This window comes from Aythya marila (genome assembly GCF_965140915.1).
Source record: "Aythya marila genome assembly, chromosome: 27".
Lineage (NCBI taxonomy): Eukaryota > Metazoa > Chordata > Aves > Anseriformes > Anatidae > Aythya > Aythya marila.
The window spans coordinates 2823204-2845072 of record NC_139068.1 but is presented as its reverse complement, the minus strand read 5'-3'; the positions used below and the strand labels follow the sequence as shown (position 1 = coordinate 2845072).

The 21869-nt window shown below is 46.2% G+C and overlaps 1 protein-coding gene across 1 annotated transcript in view; it reads right to left on the bottom strand.

Moving 5' to 3' along the window:
• The window catches only part of LOC309887776 (fibrillin-2-like), a gene marked incomplete at its 5' end in the record, with an annotated part of 113814 nt that overhangs the window by 32383 nt on the left and 59562 nt on the right, over nt 1-21869 (bottom strand). The window contains 11 exons of the mRNA XM_082779736.1: nt 1043-1168; nt 1460-1585; nt 3937-3990; nt 4381-4656; nt 5353-5475; nt 5914-6039; nt 6524-6643; nt 7246-7389; nt 8033-8230; nt 8917-9069; nt 17298-17423. Of these exons, the coding sequence (XP_082635862.1) occupies nt 1043-1168; nt 1460-1585; nt 3937-3990; nt 4381-4656; nt 5353-5475; nt 5914-6039; nt 6524-6643; nt 7246-7389; nt 8033-8230; nt 8917-9069; nt 17298-17423 (1572 nt within the window). The remainder of the gene's footprint in view (nt 1-1042; nt 1169-1459; nt 1586-3936; nt 3991-4380; nt 4657-5352; nt 5476-5913; nt 6040-6523; nt 6644-7245; nt 7390-8032; nt 8231-8916; nt 9070-17297; nt 17424-21869) is intronic.

The window sequence follows — 21869 nt, the reverse complement described above, 5'->3', positions numbered from 1 at the left end:
TCAAACAGCTTTCTTGGGCCTTTCTTTCCTCCAGGGCTTTGTCCCATATTACCTTACCAAACAGATCCCTGAAGAGGCCAAAGTCCAGGGTACTAAACTTTCTGTGCTCCCTCCTTGCTGCCCTCAATATGCAAAACTGCACCATTTCATGGGCACTGCAGCCAAGGCTGCCCCTTGTTCCACATTCCCCACCAGCCCCAACTTGTTGGTGAGAATGAGATCCGGCATAGCACCTCTCCTTGGTGGCTCCTCTGTCACTTGAAGAAGGAAGTTATCATCAGTGCATTCCAGGAACCTCCTGGACTGCCTACTCCCTGCTGGGCTGTCCTTCCAGCGGGTATCGGGGTGGTTCAAGTCCCCTATGAGGACTAGGGCTTGTGAGTGAGAGGCTGCTTCTATCTGCCCATAGAGGGCCTTATCTGCTTGGTCTTCTTGATCAGGTGGCCTGTAGCAGACTGCTGCTGTAATGTCCCCTGTCCCTGTCCTCCTTTTAATCCTGAATGATGGACTCACTCACTCAGGGATGCTGCTGGCTTAGAGGGAGAAGCCACAATGTTGACCATGGCCTTTATGTGTTTGTCTGCACCAGATGTGAGGCTTCATGGCATTTGCCTTTTATCACATTCTTTACAGACAACGAGGGTTTTGTCTAAACAGATGCATAAAGTGCCAGTGTTTTGGGGCTTTGTGGTCAGCAAACAAATCTCTCCTAGTACAAACTATAAGCTTTCAATCAAATACCCCAAATTTGTAATTTTGGTCAGGTTCTAGCTACAATTTTGGGAGCCTGGAGGAAATTGTTCTGGTTTTCAGTCACTGAAAAGCTCAGACGTTTTGGGGTTTGTATGTCCACTATTTTGAATGAAATTCCCTCTGGAAAAAAAAAAATCCCCAAACCTGGCCCTGCTCCAGCTCAAACCACTCTGGGCAAAAGAGAACCAAAGGCACGTTAAACTCAGCTTATTTCAGGCAGGATGACAAGACATAGCTCACTCTTTATAACTTGCAAAGATGCTCTCTGTTGTCTTAAGAGTCACATTACCTTCACAGGTATCTGTCTCAGTCCTGAAGACAAAGCCCTTGGGGCAGGTGCAGGTGTAGCTGCCAGGTGTGTTGCGGCACAGTCCGTTGTCACACAGCAAACGATTGACAGTACATTCATCAACATCTGTGAAAAAGATAGGGTTTCTGAGCTTCAACACCAGAGTCCATTCTGTCAGTTTGCCAGCCCTACAGCACTCCAACAGCCTGAGAGGCATAGAAATGCTCCTTTTTACCCAGATCAATACTGTACAAGGCCTGACGTGTAAGCAAACACATTCAGGTCTACGGATAAAACCAGAAGGTAGTTGACGCAAAAAAACATCATATGCTGCATGTGCACCCCCTCCCTACTACCACTGGACTATGCCACACTGCTTTGTTATGACAGACTGGGCTTGGGCTGCCCTGAACTCACCCACACAGTTCTTGCCCGTGGGATCTGACTCATAGCCCAGGTTGCAGATGCAGCGGTAGCTCCCACGCAGGTTCTCACACATGCCGTTGGGGCAGATGTCTGGGTTAAGGGCACATTCATTGATGTCTGCACAGAGAAGGAAGTCAAATTAGATGGATCATGGCCAACCACAGACAAAGAAATATTCCATACTCTAATTCTTCATTGCTTCTTGATGTCAGTAGCCAGCTAGGGCACCCCTCTGCAGATTTCTCTCCTTGTCCCACCTACCCTCTTGGTATAATCCAGTAAGCTCTGGGGAGCCTCACCACTTTATTCCCAGTGCTTTGGAGCTGGGGATACACAGCTGATATGGCACGGGGCTCTGAGCTCAGGAGCAGAGAACTGGACAAGTTGAGATGACTGCAGACTCATTACCACATGGAGGGCTCTCAGGTTCTTCTGTTATCTTCTTGAGTCTACTGACAGTGCCTGTCTCCCACATACTCAGGTCAGACTGCTTAATTGTCCTGCCTCTTTCAATAGGCAAGAAGGCGGAAGGTGCTCTGAGCAAGATGCTGGGGACAACTGGTGTAAACACAGAGTGTGATGGACAACCTACCTGTGCACATATAGCCCTACTTCAGGGGACCATAGCTAGAGGTAAAACAGGGAAAGAGCACCCAGACATGATGGAGAGCATCCTGTGGGCAGTTGGACTGGCAAAAGGGTCATGCCCATGGCTAGATGGTCACAGCAAAGCCCTTCCAATGGCACTGAATCCCTGTGCCCCTGGACTAGCCATGGTCCCCAGACTTGCACAGACTCACTGACCACACAGCCACCAGGCTGGAAGAAGTCCTAGTCAGGCCAAAGTGAATTTCCTTTTCCTACTATTTGACATAAAGAAGTGTTTGAGAACAGCTTGGCACCCTGGAACACGAGATGTGAGGACCTAAGGCCCTGTGTGGTGATGGCAGGGCAGGGAAGGAGGGGAGTGTTCAGGTGAGGGCAAGGCCATGGGACAAGGAGCCCATGGGATGTCAAAACCTCAGCTTCAAAGACTTGCAAATTGCCTTGGCCAAATCTATCCCAGCCTGAGAGATTTTGGGACCACTCTGCAATGATGTGCAGTGGGTATCACAGGGCACTGCTATCCATGTGCATGGTGGGTGAACTCAGGCCTGCAGGAGGTCTGGCAGTCAGAGATGTGGGTGTCCCTGCCATCACCGACCCATACTGGGAGTTCTGTCCTTAAAGAGGAGAGTGCTCCATGTCAACAGAACCAAGAACGTGAGGAGAGCAACACAGAGGGGTGGCAGCCATGTGGACAACTCCTCCTGCTTTGTGCTGATATCACTTCACTGCCCTTTTTGGAGCAAACCTCTTGTGGCTGGGCAAAAAGATATTATCATGGCAAGAAACAGCCTCCCCACAGAACAAGGCACATTTTCATTTGTACAGCAGTGTCCTCGCAGTGCCATAGTGCCAGGTGGCAAGCAGCCCAGGCTAGGGCTTTCCAGACATTGCTGGCCTTTGTCTCCATGCAGTCGGAGTTCAGTTACATCCCCAGGGAACTGCAACCCTGGAGAGGTGCTGAGTGTAAATAGCCCTGGCTGCAGGCAGTTCTGGGCTGACCAAAGCATGTCTGACATTAATATCTTGCTAGAAAGCATCTTATCATCAGCCCGACACTGATTTCGGCCAAGAAATGGTACCCTGGAAGGAAGCCCAAGAAGCCACCAGCATTTTGCCTCTGGCTCATTCCCATTTGGAAAGTTTTGAAAGACCATAGTTAGCTGGCTGCTTTGTGTTCTTCCTGCTAATCCAAGCACTGCCCAGGGCTGGCAGTGTAGCTGCCTGCCTGACGTCTTGCACAGCTGTCTAATTCAAAGCAGTCCCTTGGCAGCATGTCTCATGCAGCACAACATGCACTTATCACCTCCCTCTCCTTGGAAGACTGTGAACCATCTTCTCCTGCAACCTAGGAGCTGGAGGACAGAGGAGGGAAATAAGCAAGAGGATGCAACTGGTCACACTCTTCACTCCTATCAAAGCAGTGCATAAAACTAAACTCTGTGTTCACATCCCCAGAAGTGGAGTTGCTGCAGGGTGCCAGAAATAAACTACTTGAATCAATATGCATGGTTGTTTGCTTAATATTAATACAAGGTTTTGTAGGAAGGAGAAAAGACATAGTACACCCCTATCCCCTTGTGCCCAAGCCCATGTCCACCCACAGACACTCACTAACACAGCAATATGTTCTTGCACTCACAACCACCCAGGCTATGCAGTCTCCCCCGAGCTTACTCACAAAGTGCTCTCACATCACAGGCATAATGTTTTAACGCTCCTCCACAGCGCTGAGTCCCTTATGGCACACGCTCCCACAGTCACACAGATGTATGCACACTCAGTTAAAGGCAGATGAAAGAAAGAGCTGAGAATGACTTTAGATGCGTCTATCTAGAAAATAGCATTTGGGATGCATGTACCTCTGCCATCAGCTGTTATTCCAATGCCGCTGCTGCAGAGTGCCTGGAATTCAGCTGTGGAGAAAGCACAACAGAGCCATTATCTTTTCTGGACAGTTCAAGTACAGTGGCATTAATCTGGGATTTATTGTCTGTTTGTTAGAATGGCATTTGTGGGCTTCCAAGCAGTGTCTGTTTACACTTAGGCAATGTATATTTTAGAGCTGATACTCCCAGCTAATAGTCCAAAACTGTGAGAATCTCTGCAATGAGATCAGCATCAGATTCTCTTGTTGATTCAACCTGATTTTGTTGACTGCAAGGTTACACCCCTTACCCCTGCCCATGGCTTCTCCATACCATTGCCAATCTGTCTAGGCCATCTTGTGAAGAACCTGTCACAGACCCAGAACATCTCTGAGCACCTTCTTGGCTTTTGCAAACCCAGAGGGAAGAGGAGCTCACCGGAGTTTTTGGCAGGACAGGGTTGGCAGGGCTCTCCAAAGCCATGATCTGGGTTAGCACAGCAGCACTCAGACTTTGTGACTGCTCCTGGAAAGGGCCGCGCACACGTGCCCTTTTTAATGCCTCCGTAACAGGTGCTGCGCATGTGGGTGTCCACACAGACTCGTCCATCCACCCCAATAGCCAGGCCTCCAAGGCATTCACATCGGAAGGAGCCCTCTGTGTTTATGCACCAGCCATTCATACAGATTCCTGGTGTCTCACACTCGTCGATGTCTGGAAGAGGAAGCACAAACTGGCTGTTAAGCTACCCATGGGCAGGAGAACACAAAAAGGGGCTTTAGCTTATTGCATTAGCTTATTAGTGTTATTATGATGCTTTAGCATAATGTTCTGCCAGGCTCTGATGATGATTCAGGGAAAGGAATAGGGATCTGGACGTCTTCAGTCTCCTGAGAATGAATCCCTTCTCAGAGCAGCAGGGTCTGGACTCTGCTATGTTAATGGAGCAGTGAGACAGAGATTTCACCTTGTGTCACAGCAGTATCTTAGAGGAGTGCTACATTCTCCTCTTCTTCCTTTCTCCACTCTGCCTTCACACCCTAAATTTCCTGACTTTGGGAGGTGACACACGAACCCTGGTGGAAGATACTGTAGAGAATGGGGAAGCCATGGAGATAATGGCTTCCAGCTAACATTGTGTAAGCCATACAGAGCTTCACAGCCCTACTTAACCTCATGTGGAAAGAGGATTTAAGCTCAAATTTGCACCAAAATAGTTGAGGTGCAACAACATTTTCCCTTGTGCCCACTCTGTTGTTAGGGAAGAATTTCTGGCAGCAGAGCAGAAGATGCCTGGAACCAGATTTGCTTTTTCTTAGCTTCCCTTGGCCTCAGACTCATTGCAAGTCCCCCAAAACACGGGTGGCAGGCTGGGAAGAGGGCAGAGGCCAAGCTCAGAGACCTACTCACCAACACAGTAGCGTCCATTGGGAGCCAGCACAAAACCTGGCTTGCAGATACATTTGAAGCTGCCATCTTCATTGATACACATCCCATTGAGGCACATATTGGTCGTGGCACATTCATCATGATCTAAGGAGGACAAGCAGAAAAAATGAACAGAGTCTGAGAGCTGCAGCAGGACTCTTCTGTGCTCAGACACTCATGTCACCAATCCTGTAGTCAAAATGCTTCTTACGAGAGTAGATGCTAATCCTCAGCTAGAGTTCCCTCTGCTACTCCTGTTAAGAACTGTCCTGTACCTCAGTCAGCTGGTCCAGTTTGCAGTAGGACTTGTACCTTAGCTGCTCTCAAGGTGATAGAGAATATCCTGCTTCCATACCTCTGCTCTGCTCTGCTCTCCTCTCCTCCCAAGAGATACCCACTCAAGATACACTCTGCCATAGCAGCGTCTATCCAGGATGAAGGCAGATCAGCACAGACTAAAGTATCCCCCAGGCAGGATATAGTCTCAGCTCAGCTCCAACTTCCCCAAGGTGATGGATGATGACGTATCGCGAAATAGCTTACCAACGCAGTTCTTGCCATCAGGGGTGATTTCAAAGCCAGCATTGCAGATGCACTGAAAGCTGCCATCAGTATTAACACAGCGTCCATTCCTGCACATCACTCCATTCATGATGCACTCGTCAATATCTGGCAGGGAAATAAATATAGGAAATCAGCGGCAGGTGGAATGAGGAGCACTTCCAGCTTAATCTGCTCCATGAGAAACCCAGAAAAGTGCTCTCAGTCTTTCACAGTGTATTCTGTTCCAGGATGACAGTCTTCTCCTCTGTGCAAACTGCAAGAGGTGGAAATGCATGAAAAGCTCTCTGTGTGCTCTGGGAGCGGCACTAGTTTTGAGATTTTAGAGCTCTGGGATCTCAGGACTTTGATGATGTCCTGGTTGATTTCCTGCCCTAGGGCTCCCCTTGTATCTGAAACAATCCTATGCCTGTTCAAGCCCATAGTAGGCAGCAAAAAATTTCATACAAAAAGCCATGGACAGGCTTACTACATGGACAGGCTTACTACTAAGTGTGTCAGAGACACTTAACTCTTAACTCTTTGATAATCCTGCTGAAATTGGTGTAGCACACAGTGTCTCCCCCAAAAGGCAGGGACAGAAAAGACATACCAATGCAAGCCTGCTTTGTAGGGGTGCTCTGGAAGCCTTCATGGCACTTGCAGTGATAGGAGCCAGGTGTGTTCACACAATCACCGTGCACACAGGGGCTGCTGGAGCACTCATCCACATCTGCAAGAAGAAAAGCTTAAATCTATGAGACACCAAGGGAACACACACACAGCTACTAGGAAAGGCAACAAATGCTGGCTTCTGTGAGCTGCTGCACCCATTGACAGCATGGCCAGCAAGGATGAAAGCAGTCACATTCTGCATTGAGGAGCCGAAAGCTGGAGCTGGTTGAAAGGTAAAGCCAGTCAGGCCTGAATACGTGATAATGACCACGTAAAGAGTACAGTTAGAGGAGAAAAGGATCTGAAGCCTGCAGACCTGAAAGCTTGACCTCTTTCATGTCTTTTTGGAAGCTCTGCCCACTGAGCAAAGGAGGGAGAATATAGATTGTCTTGGGAATCTGCTAAGCAGTGACAAGCAGCTAAGCCAATGGCAATGTTATGGCTACCAAAGGAGAGTTGTCACCATCGCTGGGTAGACAAATCCTTTCCGTCTTCTTTCAGCTTCACTAGCTGACACGAGCCCAACTACAGCCTCTCATAGGGAGCTCTGTCTGGAATGTGGGTTGTTGGGGCAGCAGCCTAAGGTGATGTCAGGAGCTTGCATGGGGCTGGTGCACGGTGGGCGCCGACCTGTGTGTGTGTCAAGCAGATTCCACTCACCAATGCATTCTCCACGCACATCTTGCTTGTACCCCATGTTGCACTCACAGCGGTAGCTGGATGGGGTGGGGATACAGCGTCCGTTCAGGCAGAGGTTAGTGAAATGCTTGCAGATGTCAATGGTCTGATTTAAAGTGGCAGTTCCTGGAAAGCACAGAGACAACATCAGACAGATATTACAGCTCCCTTCCCGTTTCTGCCCCCTTGAAGGAGGAGCAGTAAGTCCACCATGGTGCTGCAGACACAAACTGAGCTGCCTCAGAACGCTCTGCAGAGTGCTGTGCTACCAGGTGTGCCCTCACCCGGCTGGCATCCACAAGATTGCACAGCAAGCAAGGTGAGAACCAATATTTATTGTCATCCAGTGCACTTCTGCAGGCCTCAGCTCTCGGCCAGGAGCTATACAGAGATGCACATAAGAAGAGTCCAAGGTGGTGGGAAAAACAGTCTGTTTTGGGGAAGCAGAGAGTGAAGCAGTGACGTGAAAGCTTCATTCCTGTTTGGTAATTAGAAAGATATTCTGCACTGGAGCCAGCTTCAGCTCCCTTGCTCTGCCAGGAGATGCTGTTTGATCTGCTTCTGGGCTCAGCATTCTGCATAGCATTAGTGTCACATCCCATCACCTCCACAATGTCATAATAAATCTTGTATCTGGCTACGAGCACTGGTGGTTTGCTCATGTGTGCACAGCTCAGAGAAGTGGGCCGGCACACAGGCAAACACGCTGTGTATGTTCTGAGACAGGCAGCCAAGTTGGGTCAGCACAGTAAGAAGTAATTTTAATTACCAATGCTTGAACTTCCTGGGCCCATTCCAGGCAGACCTGGGATCCCGCCTTGTCCATTTGCCCCATTTGGTCCGATGCCTCCAGGTCCGTTGAGTCCCGGCCCAACTCCATTGGGCCCAAATCCAGGAATTCCTGGAAAGCTCCCAGGGAACCCTGGCACGACTGGGAGTCCTTCAATGCAAAGCCTGCGGTACTCATCTGAAACAAACCAGCTGCCTTAGTGCTTTTCCAAGAACGTCTTAAAACCCCCCAGCTGCCTCCGCTAGAGTGCAGAGAGCAGAGACAGAGGGGTGGAGAGGCAGACGGCAGGTAGGGTGGATGCTGCTGGGAACAGGGCAGATGGGGAAGGAGGGCTTTCATGCTGTACACTCTAGACCAGATGATGGGGCAACTTGCCAGGGTGTTTGGCAATAGCCTCTTGGGGTGTATTGGGCAGGTGGGACCACTGGTTCCCTTCATGCAGGAAAGGACAGGACACGGAAGGGTGACAGACTGGTGCTGTAAAGCTCCATCCTTCTCAGAGGAGGGGTTGCTGATGATGAAGGAAAAAAGGCAGGGAGATATAGATAGCTACTGTGTTATGCCTTCTGAAGGCATCCTGATGTGTGGTCTTACTAGTATTTAGCCCCAATGTTCAATTACGGTGGGAGCCAAAAACTGCTGAAGGGGTACAAGGAAAGGGATAAATTCTTGCCTTGGCTGAAGGCATCTGGCTTGCCTTCGGATGAACCCCAGGCACAGAAGCCAGCATCCCATGCAACATTCCTCTGGGTGTTATGTTGATGGTTTACCATGTCTGTGCAACCCTGGGGTATAACTAGGGCAGGGCAAAAGAGCCACAGGTTGGACCAGCAGAAGGTGCAGAGCCTTTGCATTGCACTTACCAGATCCCCGGACAGGGCACATTTCTGGAGTCTGACCAATGGCCCAGCAACGCCCTGAGTCACAGCAACACTGCATCTTGGTGTACTGGCCAGGGAGGTCCCCAGCACAGCGGCCCCCGATCAGAGCAGAGAAACATGTCCCAATCCGCTGGTCTGCAGAGAGGGAGAGAAGAAGGAGACACATTCAGAGGGGGTCATCATCGCACTCTTGGTCAGGTCTCAAGGGCCTGTTCCCATTGGTGTTTCTTCTTGCTGTCTATTATCCTAATCTGATCTTCTATTCTGCCTCATCATCCCAGATCGTGATGTTCTCCAGCACCTTCACCTGGTGCACAACAAGGCTGTAGGAGACAAGCTTCACCCTCTAGTATTAGATCCCACATTCCCGTTTAGATTCCTATAAGCAGCCTGACCAAAAACAGAAACAGGCAGTAGGTTGGCAACACCTCTCCATTGGATTCTCTCCATTGCTTGTTGCCCTGAACTCCACAAGAAGGACAAGCTGATTCTGGTTGAAATCACAGAGCAGAAAACAGATGAGATCCCCCACTTCATCTCATGTTTCCTTACCTTCCCATTTCAAATAAATTAGGCAATTTACAGGTGTCTCCTTCCTCTCAGTAGAGTTTCTGCACTGATGATAGCCAGGTCTGGGTTCCCTCACCCAACATACACCCTGAGTTACCAGCTGGGAGAGAGAAAAGGCTGAGGATAGCTGGTCCTCAAGAGACATCACTGCAGACATTAATCGTACCACCACTGGGCAGCGTGACTCATCCTCTCAGCAGGGGCAGATAAACTGTTCTGGAGTAAATCCATTATTCAGAAAACTGCATCCTGGGGCTGAGATCTCCATTCTTCAGGTTCCTCCTGACACTGGTGTCCGTCTTGCTTATTTAGGTTACACTTGTGACCAAGGACTGTCCATTAGTGTCAATATAACTGCACAACCCTTCCTTTGTGGACAAAGCTGTTTAGCCTCTGCAGAAGTCTGGCAGATCTGATATTTGATTTTAATATACTCGAATTTTTTGACTGTGTTTTAAGAATGAAGTGCTCCAAAAAAAAAGTGTTTGAGGGATCATTTGGAGCCTCTCCATCACCTCCAAGCATGGAGTGGGACAAAGTCCCTCCTTACCATTTCATGTCCAAATATACTGCCTCAAAGGTAATTCAGACCTACTAACGAAATCTAGGAACCAAGAAGGCTTGGTGAAAATGGAAGGAAATGTATTTGGAAATATATTTTGGAAATTCATTATCATGGCTGAGGTACACAGAAAGCTGAGCAACACCCTCATCTGTTGACAACAGCACAGAGTTGGAGACAAACTAATCCAGACAGAGGGAGTACTGGGAAAAGGGAGCCTGGCTGTGCAGCTTAGTGACTGCAACCTCTAAAAAAAGGACAAATTTCAGCAATGTGCAAAGTGGGAGGTACTGCACCTCACTAGACCTTGTTCTCCTTGGGGACTTTGTGGGTGTAGCGGCATACAAGGCTGTAGGGAAAGTTCACTGTTGACTGCTAAACTGATGAAGGTTAGAGCTACTGTTTCTTTGTTTGGTTTTCACTTGTAGCAGGACAGAACTGGCAGCCCAAGGTGGCAGCCCAAGGTGGTTAGCCACCACTTTGGCAAGGCTGGGGATCAAGGTTCAACACTTCCAGCAACAGCCAGTGATCCCCAGTGTTGTACTTGTTGTACTAAGCAATGACCCTCCCACAGCCACCACAGTTCAGTGGGGGCCTGCACATCTCAGGCAAGGCTGTACCTTTTCTTTCCAGAATGGTTATAAAGGTACGTGCCCTAAGACCCTTGCTTCCCACGAGGAAACACTCCTTGCTATTTGGTTCCAGCGTCTCTCTGTAACCAAATGGACTGTTCCCAATCTCACACGCCTCTCGTCTGATGGCCTCCCGTTCCCAGAGGATGCCTGTTTCAGGTCATGGGTTAGTTCCCACAGCCTGGACGGAGCAGTAAGAACAAGCCCTGGATGATGGTCAAAGCCTGCAAGCACAGCCAAAGCCACAGACACCAAGCCTGGCAGTGGTGTTTAGTGTGTGTGGCTTCTGGACAAGGCCCAGGAGACTGAGGGTCTTTCATATGTCTAGCAAGCCTTGTCTGGCACCAAGCCCTTTAGGAAAACCTGGAATCTTCCACTCATTCATCTCCTGTCCTTGTTTCTCAAGTAAATTAATGAGGGGGAAAGTCTAGTCTGATTTGTCGTCTCTGCTTTTAGACTGAATTAGCCAGCAGGCTGACACTTTCCTGAAATATAACTAAAATTAATTGCATGGAACTGTTTGATCTGTGGGCTGTAGTTACATCTCTTCTTTAATCACATCTCGGGGACTTGCAGAGGACAGCAACCCTGTTTAAAGCCAGGGTGACTATACCAGCAGCTCTTTTAGTAACATTCTTTCAGCCATTCGCCAGCACCGAGTTCAACACAAACTGTTCCTCTAAACAGAAACGTTATCCACGAAAGAGACTTGCAGTAGGGCAGACAGACCAGGAGAAAGGAGCTTTGAGCAAGGGGATTGAATGCAGCACAGGAATAACTCCTAATCCTAGTAAAGCAAAGTACTAGCTATATGGATGTTTCGGTCTTCCCACGTCCTTGATCTCTGGCAAATGAAGATGCCCAAAATCAATGCCTTTATCTTTGTAGGTTTTGGTGGCAGCTGCTGGTGTGTAGAAGAGGGTCATGTTTTCACAGCACCTTGATAGGTTGGGAGTGTTATTTAACATCAGCATGCAGCCCACTCTTATTCCAGAAAGCAGCCACTCACTGAACGAGCCAAGGCAGCATAGCGGGGACACTTGGAAAAGTTGCGTGAGCCCCTTTACCTCAAACCATTGGTGTGAATTTAGCTAAAAGCCACTTAGGACAGAGCTTAGATGAACTTCTAAATTGGAGGGTGGTAGTTTGGAATAAACCCTCTGGGCATATGAAATAACAGATTTCACCCAGCCCTTCTGTTCTTCTATGGGATGCTTGCTGCCATAAAGGCAGTGTACATGGTGACAGCCAGACAGTTAACGAGCAAGAAGTAATTCAGAGAGTGCAACTTCTCCTACAGACAGACACATGTTGACAGGTTTGACAAGGCAGGGAGGTCACAGCAGTTTGTGTAATGGAGGGAATGGTCCGGCCTTTACTCATCTGGATGAACATTTATTAAATTCAGCTGTCTTTGCTGCAGTTTGTAATAATCTCTTTCAGAAATGAAGGTCAGAACCAATTGAAAACCCATCTGGAGCTGCCTTGGGCAGAGGCAAGGGTGGATGGAAAGAACAGTGGGTCCCTGCAGTCCCTCTATGACCTCTTGCAGGACCACCCACATGCTGGAGGTACCAGCGAAAGCCATCGTGTTTTTGTTCAGTCTTCCTCTGCAGCTTTTATGGGAACAGATTTGCACAGTAACCTTGGTAAATCAGATAATGCTGCAGGTGAGAAATAAGGTGCACGTGAGATTACACAGTGCACAGAGGTGGTGGATAGACCCATAGGTCTGTCAGTGGTCTCTGATTCAGGAAGGCTGTGGATGCTTTGTAAGGTCCCACCAGGAGTAATGCAGCAGGAAATTGAATTTGTTTTGCATATCATTTGGGGACAGAAGCAACTCCAAGATGGAGCTGCCTGCTGTCTGGCAGAGTCTGCACCCATATGGCTGGACCAGCATCTCAAAGGCATAGGAGTGTCATGATGCCTGGGACAAGCAGTACACCAGGAGCTGCAATCTCTGGGTAACGGGTGATTATTCATCATGGCAAGTCTCCATTCATGTCAGCGTGGACATCCTCTCTGTGGTGGGTACAAGGTGACAAGGGTGTTCAGAAACCTAAGAACTTGTTGTCTGGTTCAAGTTTTTAAGCAGCCAGTAGAAGAGATAAAAGTCTCTGCAAAGGAATTGCATACAGCAATGGATTCTCATGGCATACATATATAAGTTTGTTTGATTTAGTCATCAGTAGTTTATGGAAGTTATGTGAGGAAAAGTGAGAGACTTAGAGAATGGAAATAAATTTGAAAACTTATTTCTAGTTGTTTCTGGTTTGAGGGAATAAACTCTTTTCTTGATTTTTTAAAATTTCATTTCTTTTTCTCCACATTTATCACATTCATTTCATCATAGAACATTTTTTTTTTCCCATCAATTTCTTTTTGTTATTTATAAATTCCCCAAGGATTGGGAAACTATGAAAAAGATCAGGGCAAAAGTTGCAAAGGGGCAAAGGAAAATGAAAACAAGGGGAAAAACATTAACAGCTTGCCTTTACCAGTGCAAATATGAAGACAAGTATAAAAAGTTATTATAATGTTTTAAATTACTATTTCCCTAATTTTGCACGTTTCGTCCTGATGAAAACCTGATCTGTTCTTTGGAGGTGGGGTGGAAGCAGGCAGAGAAGGAGGAATAGGAAATACTGGTACTGAATCCCAGAGAAGAACTTTAGAGGGTAAATATTTCTTCCACTTTGTGTCTTGCCTTTTACTGAAACTGAGAATCTCAAGCGGCCAAAACCAAACAAACTAATGGTTTGAAAAAGGCATTTGGCTCTGACTATAAAAGGACCTGAGGGTGATTAACTCAGCAGGGAACTGCAACACAGACATCAGCATGTAGCCAGAGGACTACCACCCAAGATGTCCAATGGTTTGCATGGAAGAAAGGTGCAAAAGGAGCCTCATGCAGTGGTGAGGACACTCAACCAGGACTAAGGATGTCATCACATGTTCTCAGTTTCTGGAAACCTAACCAATTTCACTCTTGTCTGGGTAAGATTAGTATAGGTGGCGGTGTCCATCTCAGTGGAAAGTGATGTGAGAACAAAGGAATAATGTGTGCAACTCCCACTAAACCAATATCCATGACACACCTTGGCCACCAGTGCCACTTCTGCTGTCTCACTGAAGGAAGGCTGCAGTACAAACAGGGAAGCTCTGGATTATCAGAAGGCAGTTTCTTTGTTGGCAAGTGATATAGTAAATTCACTCCCTCCCTGGCTCCTGGCTGTTCACTGTTTTCTAAACTCACCTTCCAGTTTAACTGTTTTAAGCCTGAGGTATAAATGCATCCTTGAAATAATTCCCCTTCCTCTTTTCTCATTGTTGTCCCCAGCCAAGGTCTCACCAAGTCATGGACCCCCTTGTCCTTCTGGGCCTGGACATGATGGTGCTCACCAGAGGGCAGCAGGAGGAGGATGGGAATCCCAGTGACTATGGAGCCCTTCTATACCCTCAGTCCCTGAAGGTATCTGGGAAGAGCTCCCCTTGGCAGCATACCCATTTCCTTTGACCCTTTAGGAAGTGCTGAGAGCTGTTGAGGGGCTCTGCTCATAGTCCCTCCAGCTCCTTCTTAATCCTTTTGAGCCTGTGACCCTCACACCACTTCCTTTTTGTCATTTCTCAGTGTCATAAATATTATCTTTTCATATTTCCTCTTTCCTGTTCTCTCCCTTCCTGGAAAATGACCAAAGAAGCCAGAAAGGGTTCTCTGGGTAGGTGAGGCCCTCAGTGACACCCTCACAACCTCTTTTCAATCTCTCACAGTCTCTCTTTCAGAGCACTGCTGTCGTATCAGGAGAAATGAGCAAAGAAAGCAATGTGCAGGACTGCTGGCTTGCACTGAACAAGGGAATACCACGTGCATGACTGGAAATGCATCCGAACATCCATTTTACTCATTTGAAAACTATGCTTTTAAGCAGTTCTTGAAAAGCAAACCATTGTACAAACAAGGCTTACAAACTGCTAGAGCAGATTCTTCTGCTGCCTGCAAAGCACTGAGCCTGTCTTTTACAAGCATAAATGAATGAAACTGTTGTGAATACACGTGGAACTGGATTCTTTGTGTCAAGCACAGATGGTTGAATCATTCAATAAATGTTCATTTCAAATGATGACAGACTTTCTCCAGCTACGCCGCTGTTTGCATTTTACTGGGGAAGGCAGCTAATGAGATCTGGGATCAACTCAAACTCAGTGTCTTGCTGTTTCAGCTGCAAAAACTACAGGAGATTATTCAAATGCAATAAAAAGGTGTTTACTTTTCTAAAAAGGGAGGGGAAAGGGATGGGAATATATGAAGTTTGCCACCATAAAATCTCCACATACTCAGTGTGGGTGCCCCATGATATATAAAGCCGTATGTGGTCATTTTCAGTCTAAACATCTGAGAGGTGGTGGTATGACAATCTCTTCTGTTCTCTCCTGATGCTTTTCTTGTTTTAAGGGTGTCTACATTATTTATTAACTTTCAATTTTACAAACTATTTATTTGATTTATTTCATAGGATGTAAATAGTGGGTTAAAACTCCCAAAATGAGCACTAAAACCCCGTCAACCGATATAAACAGGGTTTATAAAATATGGATTCCACTGCAACAGCACCCAATGGTAACTGTGTATTTTGCCAGATAAAATATTGTTCGTCCCAAAATATGACAGCATGCTAGCAGCATTTATTAGCTCAGGGAAATGGCTAGAGCATGATGTATTGAGTTTAGATCCAGTCATAGTCCACTGTAGCTAACTAAGCTTTGGACTATTTTTAAATTTGGTCTTTCTAATTTTATTTAGTTCTCTTTACTTGAAACATTTGGTTTCAAGGAAAGTAGAGAAATGTCCATATGACTCATAAGACAGCCATCACACCCTCAAGGCTTATGGAAGGGCCTGGGAAACAGGGCGGAAAAGAATTTCATTCTTTTTAAAACCTACCAGGTGCCCAAACAAGGTGAAACGTATGTTATACTTTATAACATTTTCTTTCTGGAACTGGAACATGATTAATTTTTATTCCAGGTTCTAGGGATATAAAAGAGCTTGGATTTTTATATTTATTTATTTTCTTTATTAATTTCCAGGACTTTCCACAAAAAACTGTGCCTGACATTTTCCATTGCACTAACAATGATCCTTGCCAAAGATCCTTGCCTTTCCTGTAACAGTTCCTCTTTACAGATCCTTGCATCCTTGCGTTTCTAAAGGCAAATTAAGTTTCTGAACAGAAAGACAAACCCTGGGGTTCATTTTGACTAAAGTAACTGCTCCTGCTGAAAGCAAGTAAGTAGAGATCTGATCTATTTATCATAGATACTGTTGTCCGTTTCAAAGAGAAATGGACCATCAAATATTTACAAGACTTGGAAAAGAATTTTGATCTGTTAAACATGCAAGATTCACTCCAGGCTCTGTAGTCTGGAGGCAAAACAGCTCATAAGTCTGGGGAAAGCTTGCCTGGACTTGAGCCAATTCTGGAAAGCTTTGAAATACAGGCATCTTGAGCCAAACTAAGAGTGAACAGGTATGTTTGAGCCTGTTAAGTGGCACACACTGTCCACAACCGAGCCCTTCATGCAGTCTGCAAGACTGTGATTTCCTTATGGGCCTGGAAGTCATTTTGTTGCCAGAAATTGGATATTGTGGGAGGAAGGTGGGCTACAAGGTAGTGTGTAAGAGCTTACACAGCAGCCTTGTAAGCCTGCAGGCTCAGCATGTGTGCAGGAATTGGTGTCTACAGTGCCCTGTGCCATGTTTGGGAAGCACCTCTTTCTTTCCAGTGACTACAGAGGGAAACCAGACAGCCCGCTCAGTGCAAAGCAACTCAGTTCTGAAAGGTTGAGTTCAGTGCAGTGAAATGAGGCCAATTGAGTCCACAGTCCAACTGCTTATTAGCTTGGGGCAGTAGAGATTTATGAGCCATTACCTGTAGTCTAAACAGGAAGAAGGAGGAGATGACAAAAGTCACCATTTATTTGCATTGGTTGTGCAAACATTTGGAGTGAGCTTTCCTGCTCCTTCACCTCTGCAAAGCAAGTGGATGAATGTGCAGCTGCAGGGTGTTCCTGTAACTGGGCTCCTCTGATTCAGGAGAGCTTACAGACTTCTCCTTGGACCTTCACACTGTGGCATACACTGTGCCTGCAATTCAGTCACAGGGGGACTGCTGATATCTCTGTCTGTCTGACATTTAACGCAGTTAAAGTGATAGGATAGGAGCACAAGGGTTCTTCTTCAAGCAGACCAGTACCCTAGCCAGACACCTTCTATCTCAGTCCTCTTAGTGTCCCTAAGCAGCCTCTTGTGAAACACTTCAAGCACTAAGGCATCTGCAGCCCAAGTTATTCTCTGTGACTTGGAGATGGGGAAAGCCCTGGTCCACAGCAGCCAAGGAGGAGAGCATCAAAACCTGTGACCAGGCTGGACTGTAGCAGCACATGAAAGGACAGCACATGAAAACCAGCATTTTACAGCTATTGCATGAACGATAACTTTCTGAGATGATTTTCAAATAGCTATCATGATGTGAGTTCTGGATTTCAGTGTAACCTCTCTCTACGTCAGTGGTTGTGAGAGCTATCAAGCGTCTTACCAATGCAGCGGGATCCATCCGGGCTTGTCATGAAACCACGCGGACATGTGCACACGTAGCTGCCTGCTGTGTTGGTACACTCACCACCATCACACACGCTGGAGACTGCTCCACACTCATCCACATCTAGAAAAGAACAAACCAACAGTGATTATGTTTCTTTGCAAACCATCTCCTTTCCTATCTGCGGTATCTATCCAGGACCAGAGTTGGGAACACACAGGCCAGCTGCTGGTGTTAAGGACTGTTATGGGATGATTGAAACTCTTAGTGGACTCCTAGCAGTGGATTGGTAGAGAAAACAAGACTCTCCAAAAGAGTAATTCAGAAGGCTTCATGAAGGCATCTACCTATCTCCACTGACAACAGAGGTCTTTAGGTAGGTTGATCTAAAATGTTCAGCTCTCTGGAGCACAAAGGAAGCTTTAGGACAGAAACACATCTGTGTAAGTGCCTGAACAGCTGTTCTGAAGGCAGAGATGCTTCTGAAAACATCATGTTTTTAAAAAGCACTGGACACCTACAATATTCACAGAATTTTTCCATACAGGAGGGATTTGGTTGAATTTTAAGACAAATGTGTGTACTAGACCTGTGTACTAACAGTAAGACAGAATACAGTGTGTGATACAACTTCCTTCTTTCCTGGAAGTGGCTGAACATCTACCTACTGATGGGAAATAGTGAATTAACTCCTTGTTTTGCTTTGCTTGCATGCACAGCTTTCGTTTTAACTAGTAAACTGTTCTTATCTCAACCCACAAGTTCTTGCATTTTTACCTTTTTGATACTCTTCCCCATTGCCCTGGGAAAGGGTGAGCAAATGATTATGTGGGGCTTTGCTGCCTACTGGTTTAAACCATGACACCATGGAAAATAAGGACATTACAGTAAGATTTTGTCAAAGCACAACAGCTATGCTCAGGCCTCAGAGAGGCCAGGCAGCCTCAGTGCCCAAACATATGGTAATGATTGCGGAAAGATTACCAAAGCACTGAAATTCAGAGAAAACCACACCAATGTTGCAGCTTTTACCATTTGAACTTACAGTGTGATCTGCCTAGTGTGGAGATAACAGCATACCTCCACCACAAAATGAACACAAAGACTAGCCCCATTGCCAAAGGCCTGGCTACCTGAGCCCGGATGCTGAAGAAGCTCCGACAGGAGCTTTTCGCATCCACATCTCACTGCAGAGCCAGATTCTTCCCTCTGTCTCTCTTCCCCACGTTTCCTTCCCAATGCAGCTGATGTCCCTGTGAGGAATTCTGTCTCCAAGCAAACATCTCCCTGCTCCCCATGCACCAAAATCTGCCAAGTAACCATCAGTCCCTCCGGAACTTCAGGCAGAACATGTTTTTTATCCTAAGGGAAAGCACATAATCCTATCCCAATGACTTACATTGGGCCCTGTCAAAATGAGTTTCTACACACAATTCTCCAGCTGTGCCTGAACAATTAGGGATTGGATTATGGTTCTGTAGAGTCAGCTTTTTCATTAGACTGTTCGTAGAAACCAGATACTAATGCCTCATGAAGCTGTTCACACCTGTGAAGATGACAGGGAAATACATCCATGACATCCCACTCTACACTGCACTAGTGTGGCCTCATATTGAGAGCACCACATTATAAAACAGCACATAAAACTGTTAGAGAGCACCTAAAGGGGGGCTATGAAGATGGTGAAGGGAAGTTCTAGAAGGGAAGACACATGAGGAGCTGCTGAAGTCACTTGGTTTGTTCAGCCTGGAGAAGAGGAGGCTGAGAGGAGGCCTTATGGCGGCCTGCAGCTTCCTGATGAGGGCAGTGGAGAGGCATGTGCTGAGCTCAGCTCTCTGGTGACAGCAACAGGACCGGATGGAATCTGCATCAGGGAAGGTGAAGGCTGGATGTTAGGAAAGGTTCTTCACCAAGGGGGTGGTTGGGCACTGGAGCAGGGTCCCCAGGGAAATTCATGGCATTGAGCATGCCGGAGTTCAAGAAGTGTTTGGACAGCGCTCTCAGACATATGGCCTGATTTTTGAGTGGTCCTCCAACCCAGGAGCCGGACTCGATACTTGTGCATCCCTTCCAACTTAGATATTCTATGATTCTATAACCTGCTCCATTCACTTGGGCTTAATTTTATGCATAGAAATATAAAACTTCACATGAGTGGTGATTTCCCGGACTTCTAATTTGTCAAGATCTCTCTTTAAGACCTCTCTACACTTAAGGGAGTCAACAGATCCTGTTAATTGACTACCATCAGCAAACAGTATGGAGTCCTGTGTCCAGATCACTTTGTTTCTAAAAACATTGAAAAGAACTTCCCTTAAAATGGATCCCTGTGGAACCCCATTAGTGATTGACCTGCAGCCTGATGAAACCCTATTTACTATAACTCTTTGAGCCTTACCCATCAGCCAGTTGTTCACTCATTGTATTATGTATTTGTCTAGCTTTATGCTGGACATTTTGTCCAAAAGGATACTGTAAGAGACAGTATTGAAAGCTTTGCTAAAATACATTAAAAAAAAAATCACATTACTGGCTTCTCTCTGTCAACTGGATGGGTAACTTTGTCATAATAGGAAATTAAGTTAGTTACACAGGACTTTCCCTCCATGAACCCATCTTGGCAGTGACTAATGACTGTGTTGTATTTCAAGTGTGTTGTTTTTTTTTTTCAATAACTGCCAGAATAATCTTTTCCATAATCTTACCAGGCTCTGCAGTGAGACTACCAGGCCTGATACCAGGGTCTTCTTTCTTACCCCTCTTGAAAATTAGAAAAACATTTGCTGGCTTCCAGTCAACTGGGGCCTTTCCAGATTTCCAAGACCTTTGAAAAACAATTGAGAGAGGTCTTGCGATGATATCAGCCAGCTCTTTGGGTACCCTGGGATGAATCCCATTGGGATCTATAGACATATGTGCATTCATCTGAAACAGAAAATCCCAAACAAGCTCAGAGTTGGCTGGAAGTTTATCATTCCCCCAGTCAAGGCCCTTCTAATCAGGTCTCCAGGGGTCCCAGGGCCCATCATCAGTGTTACAGGCAGGGGAAAAGAATCATTAAAAGTCCCTGGTTTGTGGTGATCATCCTCATCAAGTAACAGACTAATGTTATCTTTAGTCTCCCTTCTCCTGACAACATACTTAAAAAGGCCCTTTTTGTTGGCCCCACGGTACTGGTGAGTTTCAACTCTAATTGAGCCTTGGCCACATGAATTTTCTCCCTACAATAACAAACAGCATCTCTGTAGTCCTCCTGTGTCACCTGACCCAGCTTCCGTTGTCCACCATATACCAAGAGGGGAAGATGCATTCTTATTTGTTTTCTCAGTAATTCCAAAATCATGCTATCATAAACATAATTTTGGCTGCCTTTTACACACAGCAGATACTGCCTCTGTCCTTGCAGTGTTCCTTTAGCTCTTTGATGCTCAGAGTCCTCATAACAGATAAACATGACCTGAAACCTAGAAAGGCAGCAATGCAAATTTACAGAAAACACTTCCCCCACCTGGGCCCCTGCAGGGAAAGAGATTTTATCATTACAGTCTACCCTGTCATTTAATTACAGGCCTGTGTTTGGTTACAATTTGCAGAACACTCCAAGAGATAGACTTTTATGAAGCAAACGCTGGTTGTACTATCAGAAATAGCTGTTTAAAACATCTGCATAGCTCTCTTGAAGTTTGTTGTATCAGAGATCTGGAGGCCAGCTGACAGGCAGGCATCTTATTAGCTCACTATTGGTAGTGTCAGTCATCCAAGAAAAAGTGTATGTGAGGAGTGGGCAGGAGTGACAGCAAATACATTCCTTTCTTAAGGAAAAATGGAGTTAATTCAAAAAGTTAAATCAAGCTGTAACATTTTTTTTTTCTTCATTTAAAATCCTAGCTCAGAAGAGACCAGTGTGAGCAAGACAATATGCAGGAAGAAAAAAAAAGCAAACGTTTCTCAAGACTACTTGCACATCCTGTACTTTGAGAAACTGAGCTCTGGGCTTTGTTGTTGTTTCACTTCTTCCCAACCACATCTGCCTTCTTTATTTTCTCTTTCTAAAGTGCCTCATAGTTTTGATTCATTCAAAGCTGAAGTCCTTGGAGAGCTTGATGCCGTGGGACACATATGTACACCTCTCATTAACACCCAGCTGCCAGTTCTAGGTAAGGAATTCTTCCAACTCCAACCTGGCTACTTCATGACTTTTCCAAATATCTGTTAAGAATTAAAGCAATATTCTGTGCACTCTGCTCTTCAGACAATGGCAGAATTCAATGCAAACGTTGATTTTGGACCTGATCTCCATTTCGTTGGGTTGGACTTGGCCTGATCATTTAATACTGAAGATGCTGGAAGCCAAAGGCTACAGAACTTCAGAAACAGAGAGAGTCGCAGCCTGCAAAGCCCATCCAACACGGGTGCCCACAGACTGAAACCCCAACCTTTCCATCTGCTAGAAAAACAGGAACTGATGGAGAAAACATCTCTGTGTCACGTAGCAGAGGTCACGCCTCATCAACCCTCTCTCGTGCAGCACACGGGACTCTCAGACCTTTCCTTCCAGAAAGCACAAAG